The 27,628-nt window shown below is 39.0% G+C and overlaps 1 protein-coding gene across 2 annotated transcripts in view; it reads left to right on the forward strand.

The window, feature by feature from the left end:
* LOC122787759 (breast cancer type 1 susceptibility protein homolog) overlaps nucleotides 1–27,628 on the forward strand; it is a 536,873-nt gene that overhangs the window by 203,843 nt on the left and 305,402 nt on the right. For both annotated transcript variants that reach the window (XM_044054655.1, XM_044054656.1), the window contains exon 3: nucleotides 9,714–9,767. In XM_044054655.1, coding sequence (XP_043910590.1) covers nucleotides 9,714–9,767 — 54 coding nt within the window. The remainder of the gene's footprint in view (nucleotides 1–9,713; nucleotides 9,768–27,628) is intronic.

A 27,628-nucleotide genomic window follows, 5' to 3' on the forward strand; every position in this document is an offset into this window, starting at 1 on the left:
TGTATATTCTGTCTAGCCTATCCCATTTTTTATATCTTGGAGGATAATATGTAAATTCACTTTGAATTCTTTCTGAATTCACATCTTCCATGCCAAATATTTTTATAAATTTCTTCAAAAATCTACCCACCTTTATCATTTCCCTTCTGGGCCCTCCCAGACACATTTACTGCTGCGAGTCAAATTCCAGTCCCCACCTATAATTAATATTCTTTGCTGAAAACTGATTTCTCCCAGAATTTTCTTAAGCTCCATTATAGTAGTTTTAGGTGAAATATAAATACATGCCGGTGTAATCTTCCTCCCTTGCCAGTAGAACCTTAACACAGCAAATGTGACATTTTTTTTATCTTGTTCCATCATTATTGGAGCTCCTCTTGCAATTAAGAGAAGTACTCCTCTTTTCCTTTTTCCCAGATATTCTGCTGAATAACCATCCTGAAAACCTTTCTTTATCAACTTCACATGTTCAGTTCTTTCCAAGTGCGTCTCCTGTAACATAGCTGTTTGCACTCTACATTTTTAATAAAGTTCATTATTTTTTTTTTTTTGTATTCATCTGTGAGACCATTAACATTTAAAGACATTAGAGAAAGCATCATTGTATTAAAAAGTTATTCTCACCTTTTATGTATAGCATCTTTTTTGTTAAATGTCTAGTTCCAACTTTTGTGTTACATGCGTACACTGTTTGGCAGGTTGAATGTTTATATAGTTGTTTCTTGTTGTATCCATTTGAGTTTGTCACATCTTACAAAATGTTGTTTTATTGAAAGCTATCAAACAAACAAAAACCAACCAAAAAAAAACAATAATACACCCTAAAACCTGTTAATTTAACACTAACGTACATCTTCAAATATTGAAGTTTTGTTCTCCTAATAGGAACAAGTGTCCCAAACTGACATCCACACTTAGACTTGAGTTAACATAAAAGAAAGGTTATCCATGCTAAGACGCATGGTGCAGCCTGCGTTTCTACTAAGTGCTAACTGGTTTTGTCTTATCCTTGTAGCTCTCCCAGGTGGGAAACCCCTGAATGGTTTCAGAAAACATATCTCCTAGACAGTTTCTCTCCTTTTTTTTTTTTTTTTTCCAGCCAATTACTCTCCACCAGACTTTAACTAATTAATTTCTCTATCAGATTGTTTCCATGGAGTCCTGAATGGCAGATACAGGATTGCTACTAAGCATAAATTCACTTGGTAGAAAAAAGCCTCATAATATTCAATATTCTTTTTAATTTAGTTGCTTTCTCTTAAAACTTGCTACTAAATCAGTGTAAGGTCCTTATTCTATTCATTCCCCCATGCAAGAATGAGAAAAACGGTTTACTATCAAAATGGCAAGTCATTACAAACATCTGTTCCCAACCTTGAACTGAAAGGCCGAGTCACAAATTTCACTTAGTTGAAATGTTGAATCTGCTGACTAAATTCAGCGGATTTAGCAATGTCACCGAACATAAAACGTGCTGTCCGCATAGAAGCTCAAGTAAGTATAACTCCTACACTTCACATCGTGGCTTTGCTGGGGGCTTGCCACACTGCACTGCCCAGTGGGGGGTGCCCCCCCACACATCCTGCTAACAATATATATTCCAACTCTGAGACCACACTACAGTGAGGAAAGGGATGACTGTCCCAATCTGCACTGTAACGCCATCTCCAGCCCTTATATTAACTTCATATCAGCGAATGTACAGTGACATTCACTGATATGAACTACCAATGGTTGGCAACACGGCAGTCGACCATCTGCCATCCGATATCCTGTCTGCAGACCATCTGCGTTCAGGATTTTGATAGTAAAGCAGAAAAAACACATTAATTTTTCTTTTGTCTTGCTCTTTTAACTAGACTTTTTTTTTTACATTGCAGTCCCTACATTTCTTAAAACTAAGCAAGAAGAGGGAGAAAAAAAACAGCATTACCGATTTACAATCCCATTTTATACTTAAAATAACTGAGAAAACTTTACTTTATACCATGCAAAGAAAACTATATACCACAAAAATAGTAGTATTAAGAAAAAAAAGCTTTCTTTCCTTAGTTAACTTTCTCCCCTCTTTCCCTCCCCAAAGCATTTCTCTGAGCATTAATGGCATGAAGTAGGTATACGTTAGAGCCCCCCACAAGTCCAACAAATTCTGAAAAAGTCCAATATTTCCAGATTTTCTTGTTCTGCCATATTAAACAAATATAATTATTTCATTGTCATCCCACATTAAATTAATGGTTTCATTACTGTTCACCTCTAATCCTTTCTCTGCTTCATTTCCAACGTGCTGTTGATTCTTCTAGTCAGCTCTCATGGTCCCTTCCTTCTGTGCAACATTTTCTGTTGAAACAGTGGAAAGGGTTTTATGGGTACAGTCTCTTTCTGGTCTTTACCACCAGAACAAGAAGCAGAATCTTTTTCTGTTTCACAGCTCAATTTTTTATTGGACAAACTTTTGTATTTCCTCTTTAGTATGTACTTAATCAGAAAATGTTTTTGTCCCTACAGGGAAGAATACCTTGAAGACAGCTGGGAACAGCATTTTGAATCTCACACCTGTCTCAGCATGCCCTGAATAGTGGAATGAATTTACTCCTGTTCTGCCTGCTGTACAACGAGTTATAATTTTCCACAAACATTCTGCCATCTCCCTCTTTTAGTATTTTTGTCCCCCTACCACAGTTTTGTCAGAATCAATTCCTTCTGCTAGTAAGATTGCATCTTTACTATTAAAGGTCTATGTTATTTTCTCATAGCCAGATATGGAGCATACACATGTGTTTTTCGAACTAAGAACTCCTGCTGTGGAACAAGTCCAGTTGCTTATTTGTGCTTCCATAAAATTAATGCAGTCTGTTCCTTCAGCTTCTCTACTATAGCTGAAAATCTCAGGTTTTCCCTGTGTGCTCTGTCCTCCAATTCTGTTCTTTTTTTGAAACATCTCTTCCTGAGCAGTCTCATATTCAGCCAGCTTTTTCTTCATCTCAACCTCTGATTTTTGCAGCTTTATCACCTCATCTGAATATCTGTTTCAAGCTTCTTTCATTTTTTTTTGTTCAGCTTTTTTTTTTTTTTTGTGCGTGTGTGCTGATCAACTCCATCAGTGTTTAGTTTGTTTTAACCAGGTCTGTATGCAGTTGTCTTGTATCTTCATGTGGGTTACTTGAGGTTGCATTGTTTTTTTTTTTTTTTTTTGAACAGCTGCAGAACTTTCCCCAGTCAGTGTTTCTTCCTCACTTTTTGTAGCTGATTTTGTACCAAGTGCTTTGTATTTCTTTTTTTCTTGGCATCCAGGCAGTACATTTACTAGCCAGTTACTGAAATTTACCAATAAACACAAAAGTCTGCTGGCCTTTTCTGTTTCTGTTTTCACACTGGGAAAACTAGAGTTAAGCTGTTACTCAATGAGCAGCCATCTTGGAAGTCCACCTTGAAGTTTTTTTGAGTTGATTTTTCTATGTTGGTAGGTTTGTCAATTTGGCATTATCCAAAAATAGTGTAGGGGCAGTGAAAACCTTGGCCAATATTTGAATGACTAGAGGGGGGAAAGATGCAGACCATCCTTGGAAAAGCAACGTAGTGTGTTGACGATGTGTTCCTATCCTGACAGATATTGGATCACCTTAGAATGACACAAGAAATGCAGCTAGTTGTTGAAATCAATCGTTTGCTCATATTGCGGCATCATTGTCAGTGATGGTAATGTGCTGCTCAGTGTTAGGCTTATACCAGCCTGAGACACATGGTCTGAAAGTGCCATAATGTTTCTCTTCATACAGTCCAGGGAGGTACATCTCTGGTCATTTACACTTACATGGACAACGATGGAATCATGCTTGTACCTGTTGCGTATTGTCTTGAGTGCATACTTGCTTTGGTGGATCCCGGCTCCAGATAAGCAACTTAACAGTTTAATTCTTCTTCTGCCTGGTTTAAAGGGTCATTAGTATATTTTACATTGGAATCCTCCATGATGAGAGTTCTGGTAACTGTTTTAGCTGGCCTTAGCATTAGGGGCTCCACTGAGAGTGACAGTGTGTGTGGTGTTATGTGAATTTTTTTCTGAGTGCCTTTTAGCCTGCTGAGGCATAACTTAGACAGTTGGTGGTTTAGGTGATCTTTGTTGTTTAGGAAGATTGCATTTAAGTGCCTCAGCATATGTTAGTTTGTATGTGGGTTGTCTGCTGTGTGAGGTAGGTATTGTATGTATTTTCAACAACCTGATGTGGACTTGAGAGATTTTCATCCAGTGTCATTGTGCAATTACACCTCTGACATATGCAGTGTCAGATTCTTTAAAGATTAAGTGGCTGTCACTAAACATGAGATGGTTACTTCATTGTCTGAAGATGCGCATTTCCACCAAGCTGCCACAGAGAAGGTAAAAAAAACTGTATACACCAAAATGACCAGTGTTTTTTGGTTTGTCAGCTGCAGGGGATGGTGTATTGTGGTTAGAAAGACTGTTAAGGGTGCTTTGTTTATGCAGACTTACAATGGCTCTTTATTGGGGTAGATTAAGCTGAACGGTACTAAATTCTACTAACTTTAATGTTTACACAGTACTGAATTCTACTAAATCTTCAGGTATTGCCACCCGAGCCCAACTAGCTGCTCTAAACTTGTTGGTACACAAGGTATTGCCACTATATTGCTGCTTTACAGGTTACAGTTTTATAGATCATTCAATAGAGAACATTTGCTTTCCAGGTGTTTGCTTCTTTACGGGTAACTGCTAACCCACGCAAACATTTATAATTTATAGCAGCACTGAAAAGACAGACTTAGACCAGACAAACGCCTCCTGCTACGAGCTGAATAAACCCATACCTCTTCATGTAAAAACACAGTAGAAAACACACAAGTGCAATGCTAACACAAACCACTTGGACAGCTAGCTCAAAATCCGTTGCTGACTGTAATTTCTAGGCAGTAACACTGATGGTAACAGGAAGAACATTTTTTTCAACAAAAAATTTGGTGAAATGTGCACACAAATGCAGGAAACAAAAGTAATCACTGAAAATTTAAGTCAAGTCCAATTTAGCAAGCAAAGAACTTAACTTTTCCTGGATGGCACTGGATACAAGTAAAATACTTAAGCCTGGACTACAGGCTTTGCTGAACTCCAGGAAAATGAGCAGGAGACGGTATGTGGTAAAGGAGATTTATTCAAGAACAATACTGGTTTGCTGGGTGGGCAGTCATTGTCATGGGTCTGTGGAAACTCCTCAAACAAAAAACTAAATACATTTTCAGGACACTTTCATAATGTATTAATTTGGAAGAAACACACAAATCTATGCATGTCTTCAAATCAAGTTTAACCCTCCTGATAGGAATAATTGTCCCACATTGACAGCTGCACCCACAGGCTTTACCCAAATTTAAATTTAAGATTACCCTTGCTAAATCACATGTTACAGCCTGTGTTCCTACTTACATTATTGATGCCTGGTCTTTTCTTATCTCTGTTCCCCTTCCATGTGTGTAAAACAGCCTGTACACTTTCAGGAAACATTATTAACCTTAAATACTGAGCTTTCTTGTCTTTAAACAAAGCTAAATTATGCACTGTTATATTAAATCCATTGATATATTAAGGTTGCTAAAGAAGCTCTTTCTTATTCACTTTCATAATTTCAAACTTTTGCCCTTTTGCCTTTAAATTTTGCATTTCCTTAAGCAAACTATGCACAGAACTCTCATGAGTTCTGCTTGTTCCTGCAGACAACTTACGCATTCTGTTTTTATGTTTCCATAGTAACAACAGCCTTCAGCTACAGACTTCTTAACTTATTGAGCATTTGCCAAAGAAAGAAAGAAAAAAACTGATATTGATTTATGCAAGAAACCTGACTCTTCTCATTGCATTTATCATTGTTTAAGGCCCACTTGCTTACAGAAAACACTTTTGTGTTTAGAATAAAGCAAGGGCATTAATCCAGGCATTCAGTTATGCAAAAAAAAAAAACAAATAAAAATCTCAACTCTCTCTAGTATAATCTGTGTACATTTACACCTCCTTCCCAAAAACAACATTGCCAAGATTACATCATATTAATTTGCGCGAGACAAACACAAGTTTTTCTTCTCTTTTTACAGTGTAATGCCTATATTTCTCAAACTAAAAGAAAGTATTTGTTTAATATCTTTATCATGTACAGCAATTGCTGAAAATACAACTCCTCACCTCCTCATTTAAGATGCCCCTGACTTCATACTACACAAATCTGCTCTACTGTATAAAATGCAGTTTATATCCTGAAATAGTTTATACGAATGCCAATAAGCAAAAAAGTGTTTTACTAGGTTCCTTCATTGTCCTTCTAAACATTAATGACGTGAAGTTGGATGTATGCTTTGCAGTCCATCTACAAGTTTAACAAAGTCAACAGAAGTCCAATCTTTTTCAGCCACTTTTTCATGGAAAGCCATATTTCACAAATGTGATCAATTCTTTATAGTCTCCCCATTTATTCACTAATTGCAGTGTTTCTGATCTACTTCCTATCCATCTCCATCTCCCAACACCAGACTCAAGTCCAAGATCAACTCCTGTTATTTTTTTCTCTGTCTCAAGCATTGTTCTCTGGAACATTAGAAAAAGGTTTCACTAGCAAAGTCTTTAAGCTTTATTTTCAGAAGAATGAGAAGCAGAGTCCACTTCTGTTTGCTCACATTTGTTGGATACACTTTTGTATTTCTTTCTTAGCCTGTTTTGCATCAAAAACTCTTTGATCCTCCAGGAAAAAAATAATCTGAAGCCTGATGGATACAACAGCTTGAATCTCACACCTTCATCTCAACATTCCCTGATAGCTGAGATAAACTTGTTTCTCTTCTGCCTGGTGTATAGTGAATAATCATTTTCCACAAACACTCTGTTGTCTTCAGTTTTTGGTACTTCACCACATTTTTTTTTTTTAAGGAGCAACTCTTTCTACTGGTATGATTGCATCTTTACTAATAGAGGTCTTGGCTGCTTTCTCATGACCAGGCTTGGAACATACACTGTGTGCAATTTCAATTGACAAATTCTGCTGTGGAATATCAGTCCGGTTACTTGTGCTTTCATAAAATTAATAATCTGTTCCTTCTTTCCTTCTTTCCATTTTCTCCAGAAAAGCAGAAAACCTCAGGTTTTCTCTTTGTGCTCTGTAACATTTGTTGAATTAGCACTTCTTGAAGAAAAAGCTTGCTGATTGAGACTTTTATTTTCATGTTCTGATTTTTGCAATTTTATCAGTTCATCAGAATAGCTAGTTATTATATTTTTGCAACCTTTTGTTATTTGAGTTGATAATACTCCACTGTTTCACTTATTTTACTGAGCTCTGAGAACATTTAATTTATTTTTCTTCTGAATTATTTAGCTGTCTCTTGTATTAAAGCTGGAGCTTGAACTGCTTTATGCTGAACAACTACAGGATTCTTCCCAGTCAGTGTGCTCGCTCTTCACCTTTTCTAGTTTATATTCTTTCAGGTTCTCTAAATTTCTTCTTGCTGCCATCCAGTCAGTGTATTTACTAGCCAGTAACTGAATTTTACTGAAGCCGACAGAATTACTAGCTGTTATTTCTCAATTCATTTTTTCATACAGAGAGGTAAAATTAAGCTGCTTATCAGTGTGCAGCCCTTTTGGACGTCCCCTTGCAGCCTGTCTTGAGCCTAATACCAAGGGGTTTGGGGAGGGGGAGGGTTATAAACATAATGTAGTGGTTCTCGCCAGAAAATGCTATAAAAGTGATACAAATATTTGTAACTATACATGTTCATTTAAGACATCATGTAACTAGTTGTTAATAGAACTGTTGCTTTGAGAAGGTAGATACTGGAGAGGATTCCTTTTGATTCAGTTAATAGAACAAACTGTGTGGTGTATGAAAGTGTCATATGTAGTCCTATCAAACTGGGGAAGTTGGCCATTTGTAGTAAGGAAAAGATTGCCTGGAATATCAGTTCTTAGATGTTGCACTGCAGTGAAGAATTGTGCTGGACTAATCTGAGAAGATTTGGAATGCTTCCTGTGAAGGAATCCAGAAGGAAGAGAGTTTACAGGAGGACATCTGTACTGCATGGACTTTGATCCCTGTTGCTGAACCATTTTTGGAAGCAACTGTCATCCTGTTTGTGGGGACTCTGACTTTTAATGAAAAAGGGTACTTTGATTTTTTTCCTTTTCCTCAGAGCCTTATTTTAGTGCACTTGGTTGTGTAACCGTCTGTATCACTGCTTTTTGTCTTATAACAAAACTGAGCTAATAAATTTTTTATAATTCTTGAGCTTTTGGTCCATCAGTATACCATTGATCTGTGTGTCTATATAGTACAATATTTATTCTGTTTGTGTGTACATATATATATATATATATATATATATATATACATATATATGTATTTATGTATATATATATATATATATATATATATATATATATATAGTTATACTTTTATATGCTGTTGTAAACGCACATGTTGGCAGTAATATGCAAACAGTCCCTGGCTACTTAAAGCAACTTAAGGATTATTTATTTTTTTTTATCATATACATGCAACACATTGCCTTCTTAGAAAGAAATGACACATCAGACAATTTCCCTGTCAGTAAGAGTAATATAGGTGCTTCAAGTCCCAGTTTTCCCCAGAAATAATTTCCCACTTTGTGCTTTTTTACAAAAAGAGACCTTGATCAGTGTCAATTTTTGTTAGTTTTTAAATATGTTAATACTATGTTTATACCAATCTACACTTTGTGCGTCACCTTTCAGTCCATTTTATTTAACCCATTGGTCGTAGGTTACGAGTAAAATCAGAACTGCATGGTCATCCACTGGTGATGGATTTATTACATTTTAGTGTGTTAGTTTAAAATCAGCATGAAGCCAGTCTTAAAATAAAAAAAACTCTCTTGCACCACATCTGTGGGATAATTATTTGGCTAGTACAGCAGTAGTACATGCTGGATAATTGCCCTACAGCTTCCCATTGAAATCAGTGGCAAATTTAACCCGGAAGTGAGAGATTGTGCTGTTTATTAGCAAGACTTCTCTGTTCTACCCCTATGAACACAGGATATATGCTGGCTACCCATGTCCTTTTACTTTTACTAGGCTGTCTCAATATCTGTGATTGGTTGCCCTTAGTAAATGATTACGTTGTTTTCCTAGCAACATTTAATTTTGTTGTTAGTCATATTACTAGAGATTACCTCAAGCTGCCATTGAATAAAATTCAGGGATGTTTTTCTTTTGTAATTGTCTTTCATTTAAATTTCGGGCAGGGTAACAGAAATATGGGCAGTAGATGCCTTTGCTTTTTGTTTACTGCAGTCAGCATGGTTGCAGCTGTAGCGTGAAAAAGTTTGCTGTGATTTTTTTTTTTTGCAGTCACAGTGGATTTCATAAGTGATGGTCTCTTGGAGGGACAATCGGTGTATAAAAGGAAAGGAGAGTTGAGAAAAATAGTGATCATGTATCTGGACCCATGAATTGATTTAATTTCCAAAAGTAGCTAGAATATTTCATCTGCAGCTGTCTAGGCACTAGCATTATCTACACAATTCATAGCTTTTAAGTTTGACAAGTGGGTGAACTAGAGGTTTGCAGTGACATATCATAGAAAACTGAAGGCGTTTGTCCTTTAATTTAGATGTTTATTAAGACTCAGTAAAACATTTTAATGCAGAAATATTTCTGTCCTTTACCTTTCTAGTTTGGAATTAATGAAGGAGCCTGTTTCTACTAAGTGTGATCACCAGTTCTGCAGGTAAGAATTGTTGCCTTGTCAGTACAGTCCATAGGACTTTTTTGCTAGATATTTTGCTACATATTCACCGGCAGCCTTATACAAAAATGCATGTAACTTGTGTAATCTTTAGGGGAGGATGGAAGAGGTGAAACCGTTTTTTGAAACTCTGGAGTTTCTTTAAATGTTGCTACATCAAGGAGATGATACCTTTTGAAAAGAATTTATACAGTGAAAGAGTTGTGATTTCAAAATGAAGTACTATTAGTAAAGACTCTGTATTAATGCATTCCCCCAACAAAGTGGCGACAGGATTCATATTGCATGGGGGAGCCCTTAGCAGAAGTCTATAGAATCCAGATACTTGGAGACAGATATAAAAAGGTATGGATTTTTTTTTGCCTTGACTTCCATGGTGGCTAACCCCTGGAATCTTAATTGAAACAACTGAAGCCATTGAATTCTCTACACAATTTTATTTGTAAAAACTCAAAAATCCCACTCTAGCTAGCACTTTGGCTCTAACAGCCTTCAAGGAGTATAAACATACATCAAACCAAACCTTAAATAACATTTACTGCATGCACTAGAGCATTCCAGTTAAATATTTAAATTGGATTAAAACCTTCCAATTGAAGTCTTTATTAAGATCAGCAGGGGTCAGGGTCCCATATTTTAAAATAAAAACAGTTTCTTTGTATAACAATTTTCATTGTATGTTTAAACACTCATCTTGCAAAGTTTTTTTTTTCCAAAATAGTGCCCTTAAGGGCTTCAGGGTCACTCCTATGATGAAGTTTAAAGTACTTAGCAAGATGGCTGTCAAGTTTAACATTCCTTATGTCCCTTCTATGCTCCTGCAGGCTATCCTTGAAAGTTCTCTTACTCTAGCCTATATAAAAGACTGCAAGAGCATCTCCGGGTGTAAACTATTCCCTCTGTGTTGCAACAGTATCTGCCATTAGGCCAGAAAAATAAACCATTTAGTCTGTCATTGATTCTAACAATATTTTACACCTTGAGCAACTCTTGCACTGAAATGTTCCTCTCGGTGTAGGGTCTATATATAAAATGTTACCTAGCATAGTAAACTTGCTATGTACAATAATATATCTGATATTACGTCCCCTGTTATAGGAAACTGTAGGGGTTAAACTATTTAAATTTCATAAAAAAATACTTTTAACAGGTTATTGATATCTATAATACATTGTATGTGGTAACTACTTATGCCTTCTGATGACGACACTCGCCACCCTCATTAGATTTTTTTTTATGCTTACATTTCATGTACCCCCTATTCACTGTATTGGTCTTAAGATCTTATCTATTCAGAGACCTCCTAACAACTTCTCTATTATAACCCCTCCTCACAAACATATTAATAGTTTTCCTAACTAGGGAGTTTCTCAAGTAAATGGGGGGGGGTGGTGACAGCTACGTACGTCTGAAAAATGACTGCCATCTTCAAATTTCCTATGAACTTTAGTTTTTATTTTTCCATTGGATAAGCCTTGCAAATGAACATTCAGAAATAAATACTGACCTAACATACTGGAGTACATCAAATTTAAGATTAAATCTATTGGCATCCAATGTTTGTATAAAAAGATTTAACTATTGGATACCCTCCCTTGCACAGAAACCCCAAATCATCACTGTGTCTAAGATTTCCCTAGAAATTTTTGCATAAATTCTTTTTATATAGATGTTCAACTTCAAAAATACCCATGAATATATTCGCATACATAGGGGCAAAAGATGCCCCCATGGTTGTGCCCTGCAACTGATAAATATTTTGATTTTAATGAAAGCTTATATTGTGTCAAACAAAAATACACTATTATATAATGGGCTACGGGGCTATCGGCTAAAATTTCAGAGCTTCAATACCAAATTCATGATGAATACTTGTATGCAAACTGGCTAAGTGACAGAACCCACAGGGTCAGAGTTGCTGGAGCCATGTCAGACTCAAAGCCTGTCACAAGTGGTGTCCCACAGGGCTCAGTCCTGGGTCCACTCTTGTTCGGCATCTACTTTTCTGAAGTACAAGCAAACACAGGAGGGTTATGGCTGACAAAGTTTGCAGATGACTGCAAACTGGGCGCCATAGTCGAAAACACATCTGACACAGATATCCTCCAGAAGGGCCTCACAGAAATGGATAACTGATGCCAGAGCCATGGCCTGAAGTTAAACGCCAAAAAATGCATAGTCATACCCTTTGGGAAAAACAAGGTTACTCCTAGCTACCATATAGGTGGCAATCCACTGAGCACAGAAAAAGTCATCAGGGATCTGGGGACCCAAGTTGACAGTAGCCTTCGCTTGACACTCATGTTGCTAAAGTAGTTAGGAAAACCTTCTATATCGCCCACCTGATCATGAAGGGATTCACATCTAGATCAAGGGAGGTCATCGTCCCTGTACTCATCACTCATTAGACCTATGATTGAGTACAATGCCCGTTCGGAATGTATCTGACCAGACACCTGCTGCAGCTTGAAAGGCCCCAAAAGTTCCTCACCAAAAGGATAAAGGGTCTCAAAAATATGTCTTATGCTGCCCGACTGAAAGAACTCCAGCTCTATTCAGTCTCATACCGCTTGCTCAGAGGTGACCTGTGCCAGACATATAAGGCCATGTCAAACCCAGATTTGATGAATATGCTTCACCTCAAAAAATCTAGATCCCTCAGAACCACAAGGGCGGGAGACTTAAACCTTGACACGGTTATAAATAGAACGTGCTGGAGGGACAGATTCATCACCCAGAGACTCCCTATGCTGTGGAGCAAAATCCCGGTACATGTGAGACAGAGCACCTCGCTGGCCTTGTTCAAGAGGAATCTTGACCAATGGATGGGAGATCGCAGATATACCCCAGGGATTACTTCAGTGTCACTGCTTGACAGAGGCACAGAAAAATGATAGGCATAGTTTTTATTCAAACTAAAGGGGTGGCGAAAGCCACATAACTATGGGCTAGGCTTATAAATGCCCTTGGGCAGATAGCCTAGTATGAACCTATGAACCTATGAACCTATACAGACTTTTTACAGCTATAGTAATCCAGTACATTTCATTGGTCCATTCCAAGTCTGCTACTTTCTCAAGAAAATCAAATGCATCTTTAACATAAGAAAATATATGGTAAAAATATTTATGTAAAAACAATCGTATGTTATGCAGAAAATAATTGCATAATATTCCGGTCTTCCTGGAGAATTATATAAATCTCTGTGAATTTTAGGAAAACTGTAAAAACAGCCATACCATATTCTTCACTATAAACTTATTCTCCACATCACTAAGAGAAAAATAACCTAACCTACAGCCCTTGTGTAACAGGTCCTGAAGTCAATTCTAGCAGTTTTATATTCAGTTATAGATACTTTCTTATAAACATTTTCATCATTTAAGTGGTCATAGCACATTTTCAGATAGTGTGTAGTGCAGTGGTTCACAATTTTTTTCGATTCTCTGCTCCTTGCTAAATCCAGGTTTTCCCAAGGCACCCCCCCCCCACCGTGGCGTACATAAAGTGCATATTAGATCGAAACACTTCAAAATTTCAGCAACTTCAATTTAGAAGTATACACGTGAATTAATATGTACTTATATATACATGTATGCTCAAGACATATGTAATGTGCAAATGTACATACATATATGTATGTGTATGCACACAAAATTCTAATAGCCCATCCCCACTAAATTGTGTCATATAGTTGATTATTTTAGGCATAGATGCAGTTCCCTCGTAAGTATTTCTTTCTGTATTTCCACTCTGCAGAATAGTAGAGCCAGTACCCTGGCTACACCTTTCGCATTTGCTCACCCGAGTGGGATTATTTCTGGATATTTAGTGACATAATCTAGGATGGAATCAATTACTGAACTTAACTAATGGCTCAGTAATATCAACTGCAATCTACTCTCAAAATACCTTTATAGCAGTCAGGGGTGGAGCTACTTCTACAGCATTTTTGTCAAGGTATTCTGCTTACACGACCATGGCCCTTTTACAAGGGTAACAATACTGCCAGAATCTAGCAGAGATTGCAGTTCTTTTCTATTGTGAATACAGTACATGTAGCAGTGAAGAGTTACCACTGCGGTGGTGGTGCTGCGGTAGCATTGTCACCTCACAGCAAGACGTTGTGCCATTCGATTCTCAGCTAGAGCCGTCATGCATGAATGGGCGTACCTTCGTTGAAGGTTGTGCGTCAGGGCTGGCAAACTCGGCACATAAAAAAATCTACTGCCAATCATTAGCGGACCAGAGTTCCGCTGTGGCGACCCCTAACTGGGAAAAGCCTAAAGACACAAACAAGCAGTGAAGAGTTACCAAATAGCTGGGTAACTACAGCAGAGCTAGTAAGGGAGATGGCTAGAAAGGTGCTTGGTATCACATCTGGACAGAGGAAGGACGACAAGGAGACATGGTGGTGGAATGAAGAAGTACAGGAGAGTATACAGACAAAGAGGTTGGCAAAGAAGTGGGATTGTCAGAGAGATGAAGAAAGTAGACAGGAGTATAAGGAGATGAGGTGCATGGCAAAGAGAGAGGTGGCAAAGGCTAATGATAAGGCATATGAAGAGTTGTATGAAAGGTTGGACACTGAGGGAGAAAAGGACCTGTACTGATTGGCTAGACAGAGGGACCGAGCTAGAAAAGATGCGCAGCAGGTAAAGGTGATAAAGGATAATGAGGGAAACATGCTAACAAGTGAGGAGAGTGTGTTAAGGAGATGGAAAGAGTACTTTGAGGGGTTGATGAATGAAGAGAATGAGAGGGAGAGAAAGTTGGATGATGTAGGGATAGTGAATCATGAAGTACAATGGATTAGCAAGGAGGAAGTAAGGATAGCTATGAAGAGAATGAACAATGGAACGGCTGTTGGCCCAGATGACATACCAGTGGAAGCATGGAGGTGTTTAGGTGAAATGGCAGTGGAGTTTTTAACCAGATTGTTTAATGAAATCTTGGAAAGTGAGAGGATGCCTGAGGAATGGAGAAAGTGTTTTGGTAGTGATTTTTAAGAATAAGGGTGATGTGCAGAGTTGTGGTAACTACAGAGGGATTAAATTGATCAGTCACAGCATGGTTATGGGAAAGAGTAACGGAAGCTAGGTTAAGAAGGGACGTGATGATTAGTGATCAACAGTATGGTTTCATGCTGGGAAAGAGCACTACAGATGCGATGTTTGCTCTGAGTGTGTTGATGGAGAAGTACAGAGAATGTCGGAAGGAGTTGCATTGTGTTTTTGTAGACTTAGAGAAAGCATATGACAGGGTGCCTAGAGAGGAGTTGTGGTATTCTATGAGGAAGTTAGGAGTGTCAGAGAAGTATGTAAGAGTGGTACAGGATATGTACGAAGGTAGTGAGACAGCGGTGAGGTCTGTGGTGGGAGTGACGGATGTGTTTAAGGTGGAGGTGGGGTTACATCAAGGATCAGCTCTGATCCCCTTCTTATTTGCAATGGTGATGGACAGGTTGACAGACGAGATCAGACAGGAGTACCCGTGGACTATGATGTTTGCAGATGACATTGTGATCTGTAGTGAGAGTAGGGAACAGGTGGAGGAGACCCTGGAGAGATGGAGATATGCTCTACAGAGAAGAGGAATGAAGGTCAGCAGGACTAAGACATATAATATATGTGTATGAATGAGAGGGAGGATAGAGGAATGGTGAGGATGCAAGGAGTAGAGGTGGCGAAGGTGGATGAGTTTAAATACTTGGGGTCAGTAGTTCAGAGTAACGGAGAGTGTGGAAGAGAGGTGAAGAAGAGAGTACAGGCAGGATGGAGAAGTGTGTCAGGAGTGATTTGTGACAGACGAGTACCCGTAAGAGTGAAAGGGAAGGTCTGCAAGAGGGTAGTGAGACCAGCTATGTTTCATGGGTTGGAGACAGTGGCATTGACAAAAAGGCAGGAGTTTGAGCTGGATGTGGCAGAGTTAAAGATGTTAAGATTTGCACTGGGTGTGTGACAAGGGTGGACAGGATTAGGAATAAGTATATTAGAGGGTCAGCCCAGGTTGGAAGGTTTGGAGACAAAGCCAGAGAGGCAAGATTACGTTGGTTTGGACATGTGCTGAGGAGGGATGCAGAGTATATTGGGGAAAAAGATGCTAAGGATGAGGCTACCAGGTAACAGGAAAAGAGGAAGGCCTAAGATAAGGTTTATGGATGCGGTGAGAGAGGACATGCAGGTGGTTGGTGTGACAAGAGCAAGATGCAGAGGACAGGATGAAATGGAAACAGGGGTCACCTGTTTCCAAACAGGAATAGCTGAAAGAAGAAGATGAATACAGTACATGTAGCCAACAGCAGGTGCACAATAATAAAATGCAGCTTCAACCATTCTACCAGAGTTCTTATCACATTCCATCAGTTTTGTATAATATTCATGCTTCTTGACAGATTTAACATTCTTATCTGAGTTTACATAATTTGCTACTGAATTCAGCACTGTAGCCCATATTCCCACATACAAGAAAGTATGTGTGTAACTGTTGTGATACCACAGATTTTTCTTTTTGTGTATGTGTAACTGTCCCTGTCTGTTAACCAGTTTTCCTACCACTCAATATGATTCAGCTATTCCCTCAATTAAAGTAACAAAACTATAAGAATGTAGACAAAATCAGCACACCTATTTTTTAAATACATCCAGGAATGTCGGTTTGAACCTTTCAGGTACCACTCTCATTCATCGTTTATTTACAAATATGAGACTCTGTGTCAACATACAAATACCCTATATATGCTTTAATTTTGACAACTGAGATCTTACCATTCTGCTCTGGAAAAAATCTACTTGTGAAATTTTTAAGCTCGAGGCTCCACTGTGGACCCAGCTCAAGCAAGCAAACATTTTTTTTTCTCAGTCCTTTAATGTCCATGAAGACTCTAGGCTTGTACACATTCTATAAAGCTGTTGGGTGATTCCATCTAATCATCCTGATTCCATCCCTCCTGGCTGGTGAGCCATCTGAAAGCAATTAGATAAGCCTCTAGGTCCTCTTCTTGGGACAGCAGCTTTAGTGGTAGCATGACTATTGCTTTTGCAATGAATTCTGAGTGTTACCATTTCCTCAAAAGTGACAGAGATCATTTGAAAGAGTTGCTCCACAGCAACAATTTGTAAGTAATACAGAAATTGGTATTTTCTCTTGAAAACAAAGCAAAGACTTACAAAGTAGTTACATACGTAGGGATGCAGAAAAACCCTCTGCAGCAGATACATTTACCCAAGAACATAGCACAAGGATTAAAAGGAGGTACATTCCCTTAGAACACACACAGACACACAGACACAGACGTCTCTGAAAATTTCCTTACTTGCATGGAGTCTTCATTCTTTCTGGCCTTACCCGCCACAGGTCCGATTCTTGTTCCCCGAACATAATCCTTTTGTTGCCATTCCCGCTCACATTTGAGCAACCATGCCCAGACAAAAATGCATGAGCTCCTTGCTCAATTCCGACAGGATGGTAGCCCTGACGGAGCTGACGTCCTCGCACATGTGATGACATCAGCTGAAACAGCTTGAAAATTAAAAAACAAAAGAAAAAAATCGTAAATGAAGAGTATTAGTTCACGATGCCCCTGTGAGGAAGCTGCGGCGCACACTTTGGGGAACCCCTGGTTGTTAGTGCATTACAACAATTTTATTACCTTTATTAGATGGATTAAAGATTAGTTCTTTGTTTCCCTAGATCCTGGAAGCCCCTTCATTCCGTTTTAGTCAAATTACATTTGACTGAATTTCTATTTTTAGTAAAATCTACAAAAGCCGTTTTAATGTTAAAATTAACCATAGCCACAAATTGTTGAACTCCGTCATAAGTGAAAAGGGGTATGAAATTACTTTTGCAAACTGCATCGCTAGTATCTAACTGGCAGTATGCATTGCAGTCACAATCATCTGCATCAAATATACAAGAATAAAAACTTTCATCATATGTGTCAGACCTTCAGATGTTAAATCTGTGTGTGTGTGTGTGTGTGTGTGTGTGTGTGTGTGTGTGTGTGTGTGTGTGTGTGTGTGTGTGTATATATAAATTTCAAACCGCTCAGGGGAAAGAAAACTGGTGGCACACTTACCGACAGAATTGATTGAATTTGTAGTCCTCCTATTTCGTCCTTCCAAGAACTTCTCCCAAAATCTGGGCAGCCCCTTATCACCATGGTTTTTGCTTCCATGATCCAACAGACGTTCCCCCGTTTGCTAACAGAGTAAAGACACTGAGCTGTGTGAAGTATTTGAGAAGTTAGAGAATTTGATGTTGAAGGAAGCTACTGTGCACTTTAATCTCCTAGGTTTACAAAGGTACTTAGAACTTGACATCACTCTGAGAGGGCTGAGGACATTCAAATGTCCCTCCACTGAGTTTGATGCAACCATTGAGACTGATAAAACATTCAAGCTAGATGAGTGGCTGCCACTTATCGTTGCTCCCTGGACTGGATCAGTATTTTGAAGGAAGAGTTTTTATCAGTTTGCCAGACACTCTCTCTGCAGTTAAATGCCTCCCAATTTAGAGCAGCACTTGGGAGACATTAATGAAAAATTGTCTAATTTGGAAAAGGATTTCTTACAAAAAAGTAAACAAAATTACAGTGAGAGATCCATAATTACTACAACAGAAAGGCTTTTTTTGTGGCAAACCAGTAGGAAGAGACATCAGTTGGAGGTGCATTTTCAAGACCAGGAAGTGATCAGAGGTAGACTTTGTGCATTGCAAGCTTCTTGGGAAGCTACAGGAGGTTCTGCTGATTGGGAGAGTGATGACCAGTCTTTTCCCCCTCTTCCTCCAGCTTGGGAACCTAGATATTTCCAAGAGTACTTTTGGAATGGCAAGCAACCGATGGGGAATCGGAGAAAACTGGATTGAACATACCCATGAATGAAATAGCTTGAGTGCTGGTGAAGGACAATACCAGCAACGTTATAAAAGAACAAAATGATATTGATTTAATGTCCATTTATAATTGTATAGAAGAAATTGACTTTAGTGTTATGTATGATTCAGGGTTAGTAGTTAATCTGTCAGGCTAGTAGTTAATCTGTCAGGCTGCGTTTTGGAAGATGTCCAGATGTCTATTTTAAACTGTGGCCTGAAGTTCATTCCAACTGTCTTGCCTAAACTGCATATGTTGAAACATGATGTTTTTCGTTTAACTAGAAAACTTCATCTTATAAATTTTTTTTAATTGTTCCAATAATAATGAGAATGTTGATAATGTAATAAATTTATCATCTGAAGGGTCTGATAACTATGATGATATTCTTGTATATCTGATGTGGATGATTATTGTGAATACAATGTATACTGCCAGTTAGATACTAGTGACATAGTTTGCAAAAGTAATTTCATACCCCTTTCACTCATGAAGGATTTCAACAATTTGTAGATATGTTTAATTTTGCCATTGAAACAGTTTCTTTAGATTTTACTAAAAATAAAAATTGAGTCAAATATAATTTGACTAAATTGGAATGGAGGGCCTTGCAGGATCTTGGGAAACAGAAAGAACTAATCTTTAACCCATCTGATTAAGGTAATAAAATTGTTGTAATGCACTACACACAATATCTGAAGATGTGCTATGACTACTTAAATGATTAAAATGTTTATAAGAAAGCATCTATAGCTGAATATAAAACTGGTAGAATTGATTTTAGGAGCTGTTACACAAGTTCTATAGGTTAGGTTATTTTTCTCTTAGTGATCTGAAGAATGTGGTGTGGCTTTTTTCTACTGTCTTCCTAAAATTCACAAAAAGATTTATATAATCCTCCAGGAAGACCTGTAATTTCTGCATGCAGTTATTTTCTACATAATATAGAGTTGTTTTTACATAAATATTTGTTACCATATATTAGAAAAAAATTACCTTTGTATGTTAAAGATGCATTTGATTGTCTTGAGAAAGTAACAGACTTAGAATGGACCAGTGAAATGTATTGGATTACTATAGATGTAAAGTCTGTATACAAGTATTCATCATGACTTTGGTACTGAAGATCTGAAATTTCATTTAGATGATATCCCTGTAGTCCACTACATAATAGAATTGGTGCATTTTTGTTTGACCCATAATTATTTTGATTTTAAAGTTTGTCATTTGCATGGCTCAGCCATGGGGGCATCTTTTCCCCCCATGTATGTGAATTTATTTATGGGTCTTTTTGAAGTTGTACATATGTATAAACAGGAATTTATGCAGAAATTTGTAGTGAAATATTATAGATATAGTGATGATTTGGTGTTTTGTGTGTAAGGGAGAGTATCCAATATTTCAATCTTTTATACAAAAATTAGATGCCAATAGATTGCATCTTAAATTTGATGGACACCAGTATGGTAGGTCAGTAGTATTTCTGAATGTTCATTTGCAAAGCTTATCCAATGAAAAAATAAAAAAAACTAAAGTTCATAGGAAGTTTGAAGATGGCAGTTATTTTTTTAGATGGACATAGCTGTCACCACACCCATTTACTAGACAAACTCAATTATGGTAAATCATTAAGAATTTATAGATTGTGTAATGAAGAAAAATTTATTAGAAAAATAGGAAAAAATTTATTAGAAAAAGAGGAAAAACTATTAATATGTTTGTGAGGAGGGGCTATAATAGAAAAGTTGTTAGTAGGTCTCTGAATAAATTAGATATTTAGACCCATACCATGAATAGGGGGTTCATGAGATGTAAGCATAAAAAAATCTAATGAGGGTGGGGAGTGTGTTCATCAGAAGTAAATATAATTACCACATACGATTTATTTAGTGAACAGGTTATTGACTTTAAGTATCATTGGGCGCTCTTAATGAAGTTTAAAGAGTTTGTAAATGGTACATACAAAACCCGATGGTTTCCTATAAGAGGGGACTTAACATCAGAGATTTATTGTACTATGCCAGTTTATATATAGGTTCATAGGTAGGTACTATTAGTGCAGTCATTCGCGTACTGGACTAGAGTGACATGCAGGGTAGCTTTGTGGAGTTGTTTGTTGGATATGTTGAGAAGAGGTTCAAGAATGGATCCTTGGGGGGACCCCTAGGGTGACAAGTAGGAGGAGAGATGAGTTGGGCCATTTTACTGCTTGTTGGCAGTTAGTTAGATCTTCTTGAAACCAGGCTAGAGTGGAGTGTGTCTGATTAAGATCAGAGAGAGCATCAAGGAGTTTGGTATGGGAGACTGTATCGAAGTCTTTGGAGAGATATAGGAATGCAGTGGATACTAGGTTACCATTGTGTCGATGTTTGTCTACTTTTGTTGGGAAAGTTAACAAGGGCTGTGGTAGTAATGTGATTGGGGTGGAATCTGTGCTGGTTTTTTTAGCAGTTTATTACTGAGGGGATGGTGCATTATTTAGGAATGTCTACATTTTTTTGAGTATTTTAGATAGGGGGATAGAATGGCATTTGGACGGTAATTCTACAGAGTTACCTCCTTTGTGGAATAGTAGTATATGCAAAATTTTCCACAGCAATGCATTGTTCTGATAAAGAGCAAATAATGAGCATGGAGACTGAATAACAAATGGCTTTGACTGCAGTCTTTAGATATTCTGCATGTAATTTTTCAGCGGCCAGGGTTGTGGGTTTAAGCCAATTCAGATATTTATATATTGTGCTAGGTGGGGCAGGGTTTAAGTAGAAGAGGTTCTGGTCTTCTGGTAGGGACGATTGGTTTGGATGTGAAGTGGGAAGTATTTTTGGTGAGGGCTTAGATGGCTATAGTGAAGTGTTCATTGAATTGGCTGGCAATATTGTGGTGGATTCAATGTTAGGAGGTGGAGTACTGGTCATTCCTGGTGTAAGGTTTTATTAATGGCAGCCCAAACGTTTTGTGGGTTATTTTTGTGTTTGGTTTGAATGCCTATATAATGTTTCCTATTGTCTGTTCTAATTTGTTTTTTGGCTTTGTTGCTTAGTTCCTGGTAAGCCTGTCCTATTAGTTTGTTTTATTTTGACGCCATAAGTCTCATGTTTTATCTCTGTGCTTTAGGTATCTGTGGTCAGCCAGGGGGCATAGGTGGATTTAGTTCTGATAGGAGCAAGATGATTTAGAATGTTTAGGCAAGTGTTATTGAAGTAGTCAACGGCACTATCCAGGGGGAGAGATGAGTGGTCTCCAGTTGCATTGATTAAGTTCAGATATGAAGTCATGGGTTTTGAAATTCTTTGTGTACCGGATTTGTTGGAGGGTGGAGGATTTTAATGACTTCAGTTGGTGTCTAATTATAAAGGCAGGAAGGTGGTGCTGAAGATGTTTGGGAGGGAGCCTGAGAGGTAGGATTTAGATGGTCTGCTGGTAAAGATCCAATCTAGGATGGTCTCCTTTTTTATGCTTTATCTGCCCGTGTTGTGGTTTTGATAAGTTGAGAGAAATGGTGTAGGCTAATGTGGTTAGTGGGGCGGCGTGAGTTATAGGAGGACCAGTCGATTTTAACTCCACCTAGTATGATTGTTTCATGGTGAAATTTTTGGGATGCCCAGTCTAGAATGTATTCTACTGTATTAATGTTATTGCCGGGGGTATATAGGTACCAGTTATGTGTTTTTTTTTTTAGTTGATTTTTAGCTTGATGATCATAATTTCTGCATTACGGAACTTGGGTTGTTCGTTGACTAACATTTCAATGGACAGGTTGTTTTTGAAGGGGAGAGTAATGCCTCCACCTCTTTTGGATATTCTGTCTTGTCTAAGAACACTATAACCAGGTGGAGCAAAGTCATTATTGTTCAGAGGTTTTAGCCAGGTCTCTGTGAGAAGGTCTATGTTGGGGGAGTAGAGGGCTAAGGTAGCATTGTAGCTCTGGTAATTTTGTTCAGTATACTCATGTTTATTTTGAGTAGTATAAGGATCTCTGTTGATTTCCTGGGGGAGATTACAATGTTGTATGTTTGGCAGCAGAGAGGGTTATTGCTTGTAGGGACAGGGTTTGGGTGAACATCTCCACTAAGTATGATTCTGGATGGTATTTAATTATAGATGTGTTGTATCTTGAGGAAATGTGGTTCTTAGTTGGTGTGGGGTTGCTTTGAATGTGGCAAGGTCAATATTTGAGATGTTGTAGATAGGAGATATTACTGAAAAGGCTGGTTTGACTTGTATATAGGTTGGGCAGGTAGGACATTTAGTTTGAAAATTTGAGTTGCTAGTGTAGTGGTAGGAGGTTAATTATGAGGTGATGGTGAGGCTTATTATAAAGGTTAGGGGACACATTTTGTTGTGAAAGTGTGTTGATGTATTGTGAATTTTTAAGTATCCTTACAGGAGTGAGTGGGGATTTAGCTGTGGCTGTACTTTAGGTAGGTTGTGCTTAGAATGGGGAAATTAGGTAGGGGTATTAGCCTGAAGAGATTGTACAGTTTAGGTATTGTGTGAGGTGATATGAAGTGAAGGTAGCTAGTGATGTAGCTGGAAGAGAGTGAGAAGAGAGTGACTGGCTTTATAGAAATGAGGTTGGTGTGAGAGCGAGGCTTAGGGGAGGGGCTAGTTAGGTATGAGGGTCAGGAACCTGGGGGGTGAGTGGGAATGAGGGTAGGGGAGTGGAGATGGCCTGAGAGCAGAGAGGGTGAATGGAACAGGCTGGCCCAGGCTAAGTGGAGACTAGTTCAGAAAAATAATCAAGAAGCAGGTAAGTTTTTCCTCAAGTGAACTGCCAGGAGAGAGAGACATGAAAGATGGTGAGGAGTAGGGTAAGAAAATGGTGATAGTGTAGGGTGAAAAGGAGAAAACGGAAGGAATAGGCAAATGAGAGGAGAGTTGCAGGGGGTGAGAAGAGAGCTGCAGGGGGTGAGAGGAATAGAAGTAGATCATACCAGAGAGAGAGGTTCAATTATGCCTGAAGGAAGGAAAGAAGTTTGTAGAATGATGGAACACAGTCAATAGTCTCTCGGTTAATACAAGTAGGAAGAGTAACCAGAAAGGCACGCTAGGATTTAGGTTAAGGTACAGGATAACTGAGGGGTATGAGAGACTGGATGGGATCAGAAAAATAGTGGTCCAGTTCACAAACAGAAAATTCTGCAACAAGATTAAAACATTTTGCAGGTGGTGTCACAACTGAATCCACCAAAGGGATGGCTCTGCCACCATTACCTTGAGGTACAGCGACCTGACACAGTAAGGGGAATACTCTGATACTGCAGTTTTTGATTTTTTGCATACATTTCTACACTTGCAGTCACAATCTCAGTATTGTGAAAATTGTACTTGTCCCCCTGATTTCAGAAGCTGACATTTCTAGTCTCCTTTGATTCCCATCTTTGTCGAAGCTTATTGACACCTTGGGAGTGTCCATTCCATTTTAGAGTTGATAATCCTCTTCCTTTCCCATTCAGCTCTTATGGCAGACATGTACCTGCTAGTTTTGGGATTCTTAGTGGATACCATATTCACAGTCCCCCATGCTAAATTGTTTATTCAAATTTTGCAGCACACTCCTTAGCTCCATTTGTCACAATGAGTCAAACTCCGTACCTGTCTTAGTCAAGCTGTCCTGAGCTTTTCACTCACTTTTTTAGTGACAAAAAATCCTCAAATCTTTTAAAGAGAGCCCCTTTACCCTTCAGGTTCTGGAAATTACAGACATGCTTACCCTTGTGTAGATGGGCAGGACGTTTCTGGAGGCAGATATCTTAATTGACTTGGTCTTCCTGAGAGATTCCTGTTGTAATTTTAAGACTTGCAAGAGTGAATTACAGAATTATGGGAAAAGAACCCCAAGACGCTACAGGTGATCATTGACTGCTGTACATCCCCACCTTGAGTTGTGTGTACCAACTCTAGAACTGCCATACCAAGGATAAAAAGGAGTACTCCAAGAATCAGCAATATCAAAATTGGTATATGTAACTACAGATTTTTCCCTCATTCAGTCTTGCTGTTCTAAGACTTACAGTAACAAATGAGGCCTGCCGTTCTCATTCTTTACATGCCTTCTTAAGGAGATCTCCCCTTGGGGATCATAATTTAGGTAGACAAACCTGACAGTGGTTTGTTATCTCTGGTATAAAAATGGAATTCAGTCCTGCTTTCTGTGCAGGAGATCATGAGAGGCTGGCAGTGGGCCATTCCATTAGAACAATTAATCATTGCGGTTTTTATTCTGTATGGAGGCCAATTTTCTTGCTGGCAGATTCATTGCTTTGCACTTTCTTAGAAGTGGCCATCACTCCTTTTGTTAGCCAAAAGGTTCTTCAAAATGGGGGAAAACTGATACATGACCCATTTGCCTTTCTGATAAATAACAAGTGCCCCCCAATTTTTGTTTCTTGTCCTTGTTGGTGTGTCCAACAAAGGATGCATTGACATGTCAGTGGCTGTTAAACCATTACACTTTTCCCCATTTCCTCTGATTGTGGTGTTTAAAGATAAGACTTCACAGGACTAAGGTGATTTTTGGTAGCCTCCTTATGCAAAGGCAGATGTGGATGTTCTTCGTCTTCCATTGCTGCAGTCCTAACAATTGGGTATAGTCCGCATCCAGTCGTCATGGCGCATTAGACTGACGCCAGTACGTCAGGGTAGCATGACCTATCCTCAGTCTTTTTGCGGCGTGGTCCGATGCAGAAGCAGTTTTGCAAGTGCAGGTTGGCGTTCTGAGATATTTCGAAACGGAGTTTCAGACCGAATCAGAGTTGGCTGGAACATTTTGGTTTTTCTTGCCTCAGTATTTAACCGATGTCAGAAAAAGTGAATAACTGTATTTCTTGTGGGAAACAGATACCGCATAAGGATTTCCATACTTTGTGTATACCTTGTTTAGGTTGTGCTAGGTTTAACAAACGCACTATTAAGAGGAGGTTAGACTGTGCCAGGTTAGTGTTTGGGAACGTTGTATTATAAATGGGTTGAAGAACCGGCAGTCCCGGACGCCGGTTCTTTAGGAGGCTCAGTGGAGCCAGAGGTTTTGCCAGGAGTTTCTATGGAGTCTCCGGCAGAAACTTTACTGTTCCAGGATGTCCCATCTCAGGAGGCAGGCCAGGCTGAAGGGGCTTCTCAAGGGCCTATTCTTCCCTTGTCCCACAGTAATTGGCCTCCTTCTGTTGCTAAAGCTTTTAGAGGTAGGCCAATTTCAGCTTCAGTGGGGCTTCTCCTAGCTGGTTCTGTACCTAAGAAACATATGCTTAAAATGGCAGAAGATTTGATTACTATGATTAGAGGTTCTATGGGCCCTCCTGCTAAGAGGCCTAGGGTGGAGCCGGTTTGCCAGTTTTGAACACGGTTCAGAGGCTTCTGAGTCCTCTGCGGATGATTTACGGGAGTATCCTCCTTATTCTGATTCTGATATGGATGATGCCACTCCTTCGGCTTCTCCTCCTGAGGATTTTTCATTTTCAGAGACTCTGCATTCCATGAGGGAGCACTTTAAATGGGAAGGCCAGGATTACTCTGATTCCAGGAAGAGGCTTAGGGAATTCTTGTTTTGCTATACCTCCTGTGTTGACTGTGGTGGAAGATGTTTTTGCAGAGGCTTCCTGAACCCTGATTCTTTGCCTCCTGCTCCTGTTAAACCTGATAGGTACTATAGGGTGCCTGAAGCTCATAATTTGTTTAAGAGTCCTAGGGGGACCCAGAAACTATTTCTCAGGGGCCTAAAGGTGTTAAAGCCTCTGTGGTTAGAAATCCTGTTCCCACTGACAGGAGGCTAGGGCTTTGGATAGGTGCGGTAAGAAACTGTATACTTCTTCCACTCTAGCCATGAGACCATTGCATCGTCAGTTCCACATGCTCCAATATCAAACTTTTCTCCTCTCAATTGAAGTCTAAGGTGGGAAGGTATTGGGTGCAAAGAGTTGCTGGATTTGGTTTATGTGTCTGAACAAGTGGGCAAGCATTCTTTGCAATGTGGCTTTGATGCTGTGCAGGCCGGCTCGAGGGTGGCTGCCACTAGTTCTGTTCTTGCATGCCTGGTTAAGAGATCAGAATTTGGCTGAGCATGTTAAGACAAGGATTTTGGATGCACCTTTACAGTCTGATGTTTTGTTTGGTTCGCCTTGGAAGCAGTTTTAAAGAAAATGGAGGACAAAGCTAGATCTATGCAAACTGTTAAGAATTTTTGCAGGTACAGCCACCAAGTTTAGTAGAAATTGGCCTGCTAAGGGGTGGACTTATCCTGCTTATGACTCCCAGTCTAGGGGTAGGTCTAGACGTGGTAGGGGCAGGGCTCAAGGTTCTTTTAGGTCTAGAACAGGGAGTTCACCTGCTCAGGCTTCTAGTGAGGGCAGGGGTCAGTCCTTTTCAGCTGCCAGTAGATTCTCGCCTGTCTCTTTTCAAAGAAAATTGGGATTTAATTACTCAAGACAGATGGGTGTTGGAGTTACAGGTTTTATTTCCATACAATGCCCTTCAAAGGCATGCCAGACGCTCCTCCTCCACAAAGAAAGAGGCTCACAAGCAAGTTTCTCAGTTACTCAAAATGGGGCCATTCAGCCAGTCCCTGTATCAGAAAGGGGCCTAGGATTTTATTCCGCATGTTCCTAGTACCAAAGAAGGGAGACCAATTTTGATTTATCTCTCCTCAACACTTATCTGGACATTCCCAAGTTCAAGATGTTGACGTTACAACAGCTTTTACCTCTGCTGGGCAAAGATCACTGGATGGTAACTTTAGATCTCAAGGAAGCTTACTTTCATGTGCCTATCAGGCTAAGTTGCAGGAAGTATCTGTTTCGAGCTGGAGATTCTCATTATCAGTTCTCTGCATTGCCCTTTGGCTTATCTACAGAGTATTCACCAAGGTTCTGGCTCCAGTGATAGCTTACTTTACTTAGACGACTGCCTGATTCTGGCTCAAGAAAAGGAAGACCTTCTACAGCATCTGGAATATGTTATAGCAGTGCTA

The sequence above is a fragment of the Protopterus annectens genome, chromosome 13.part0 (assembly GCF_019279795.1).
Source record: "Protopterus annectens isolate FY-2018-M chromosome 13.part0, PAN1.0, whole genome shotgun sequence".
Classification (NCBI taxonomy): domain Eukaryota; kingdom Metazoa; phylum Chordata; order Ceratodontiformes; family Protopteridae; genus Protopterus; species Protopterus annectens.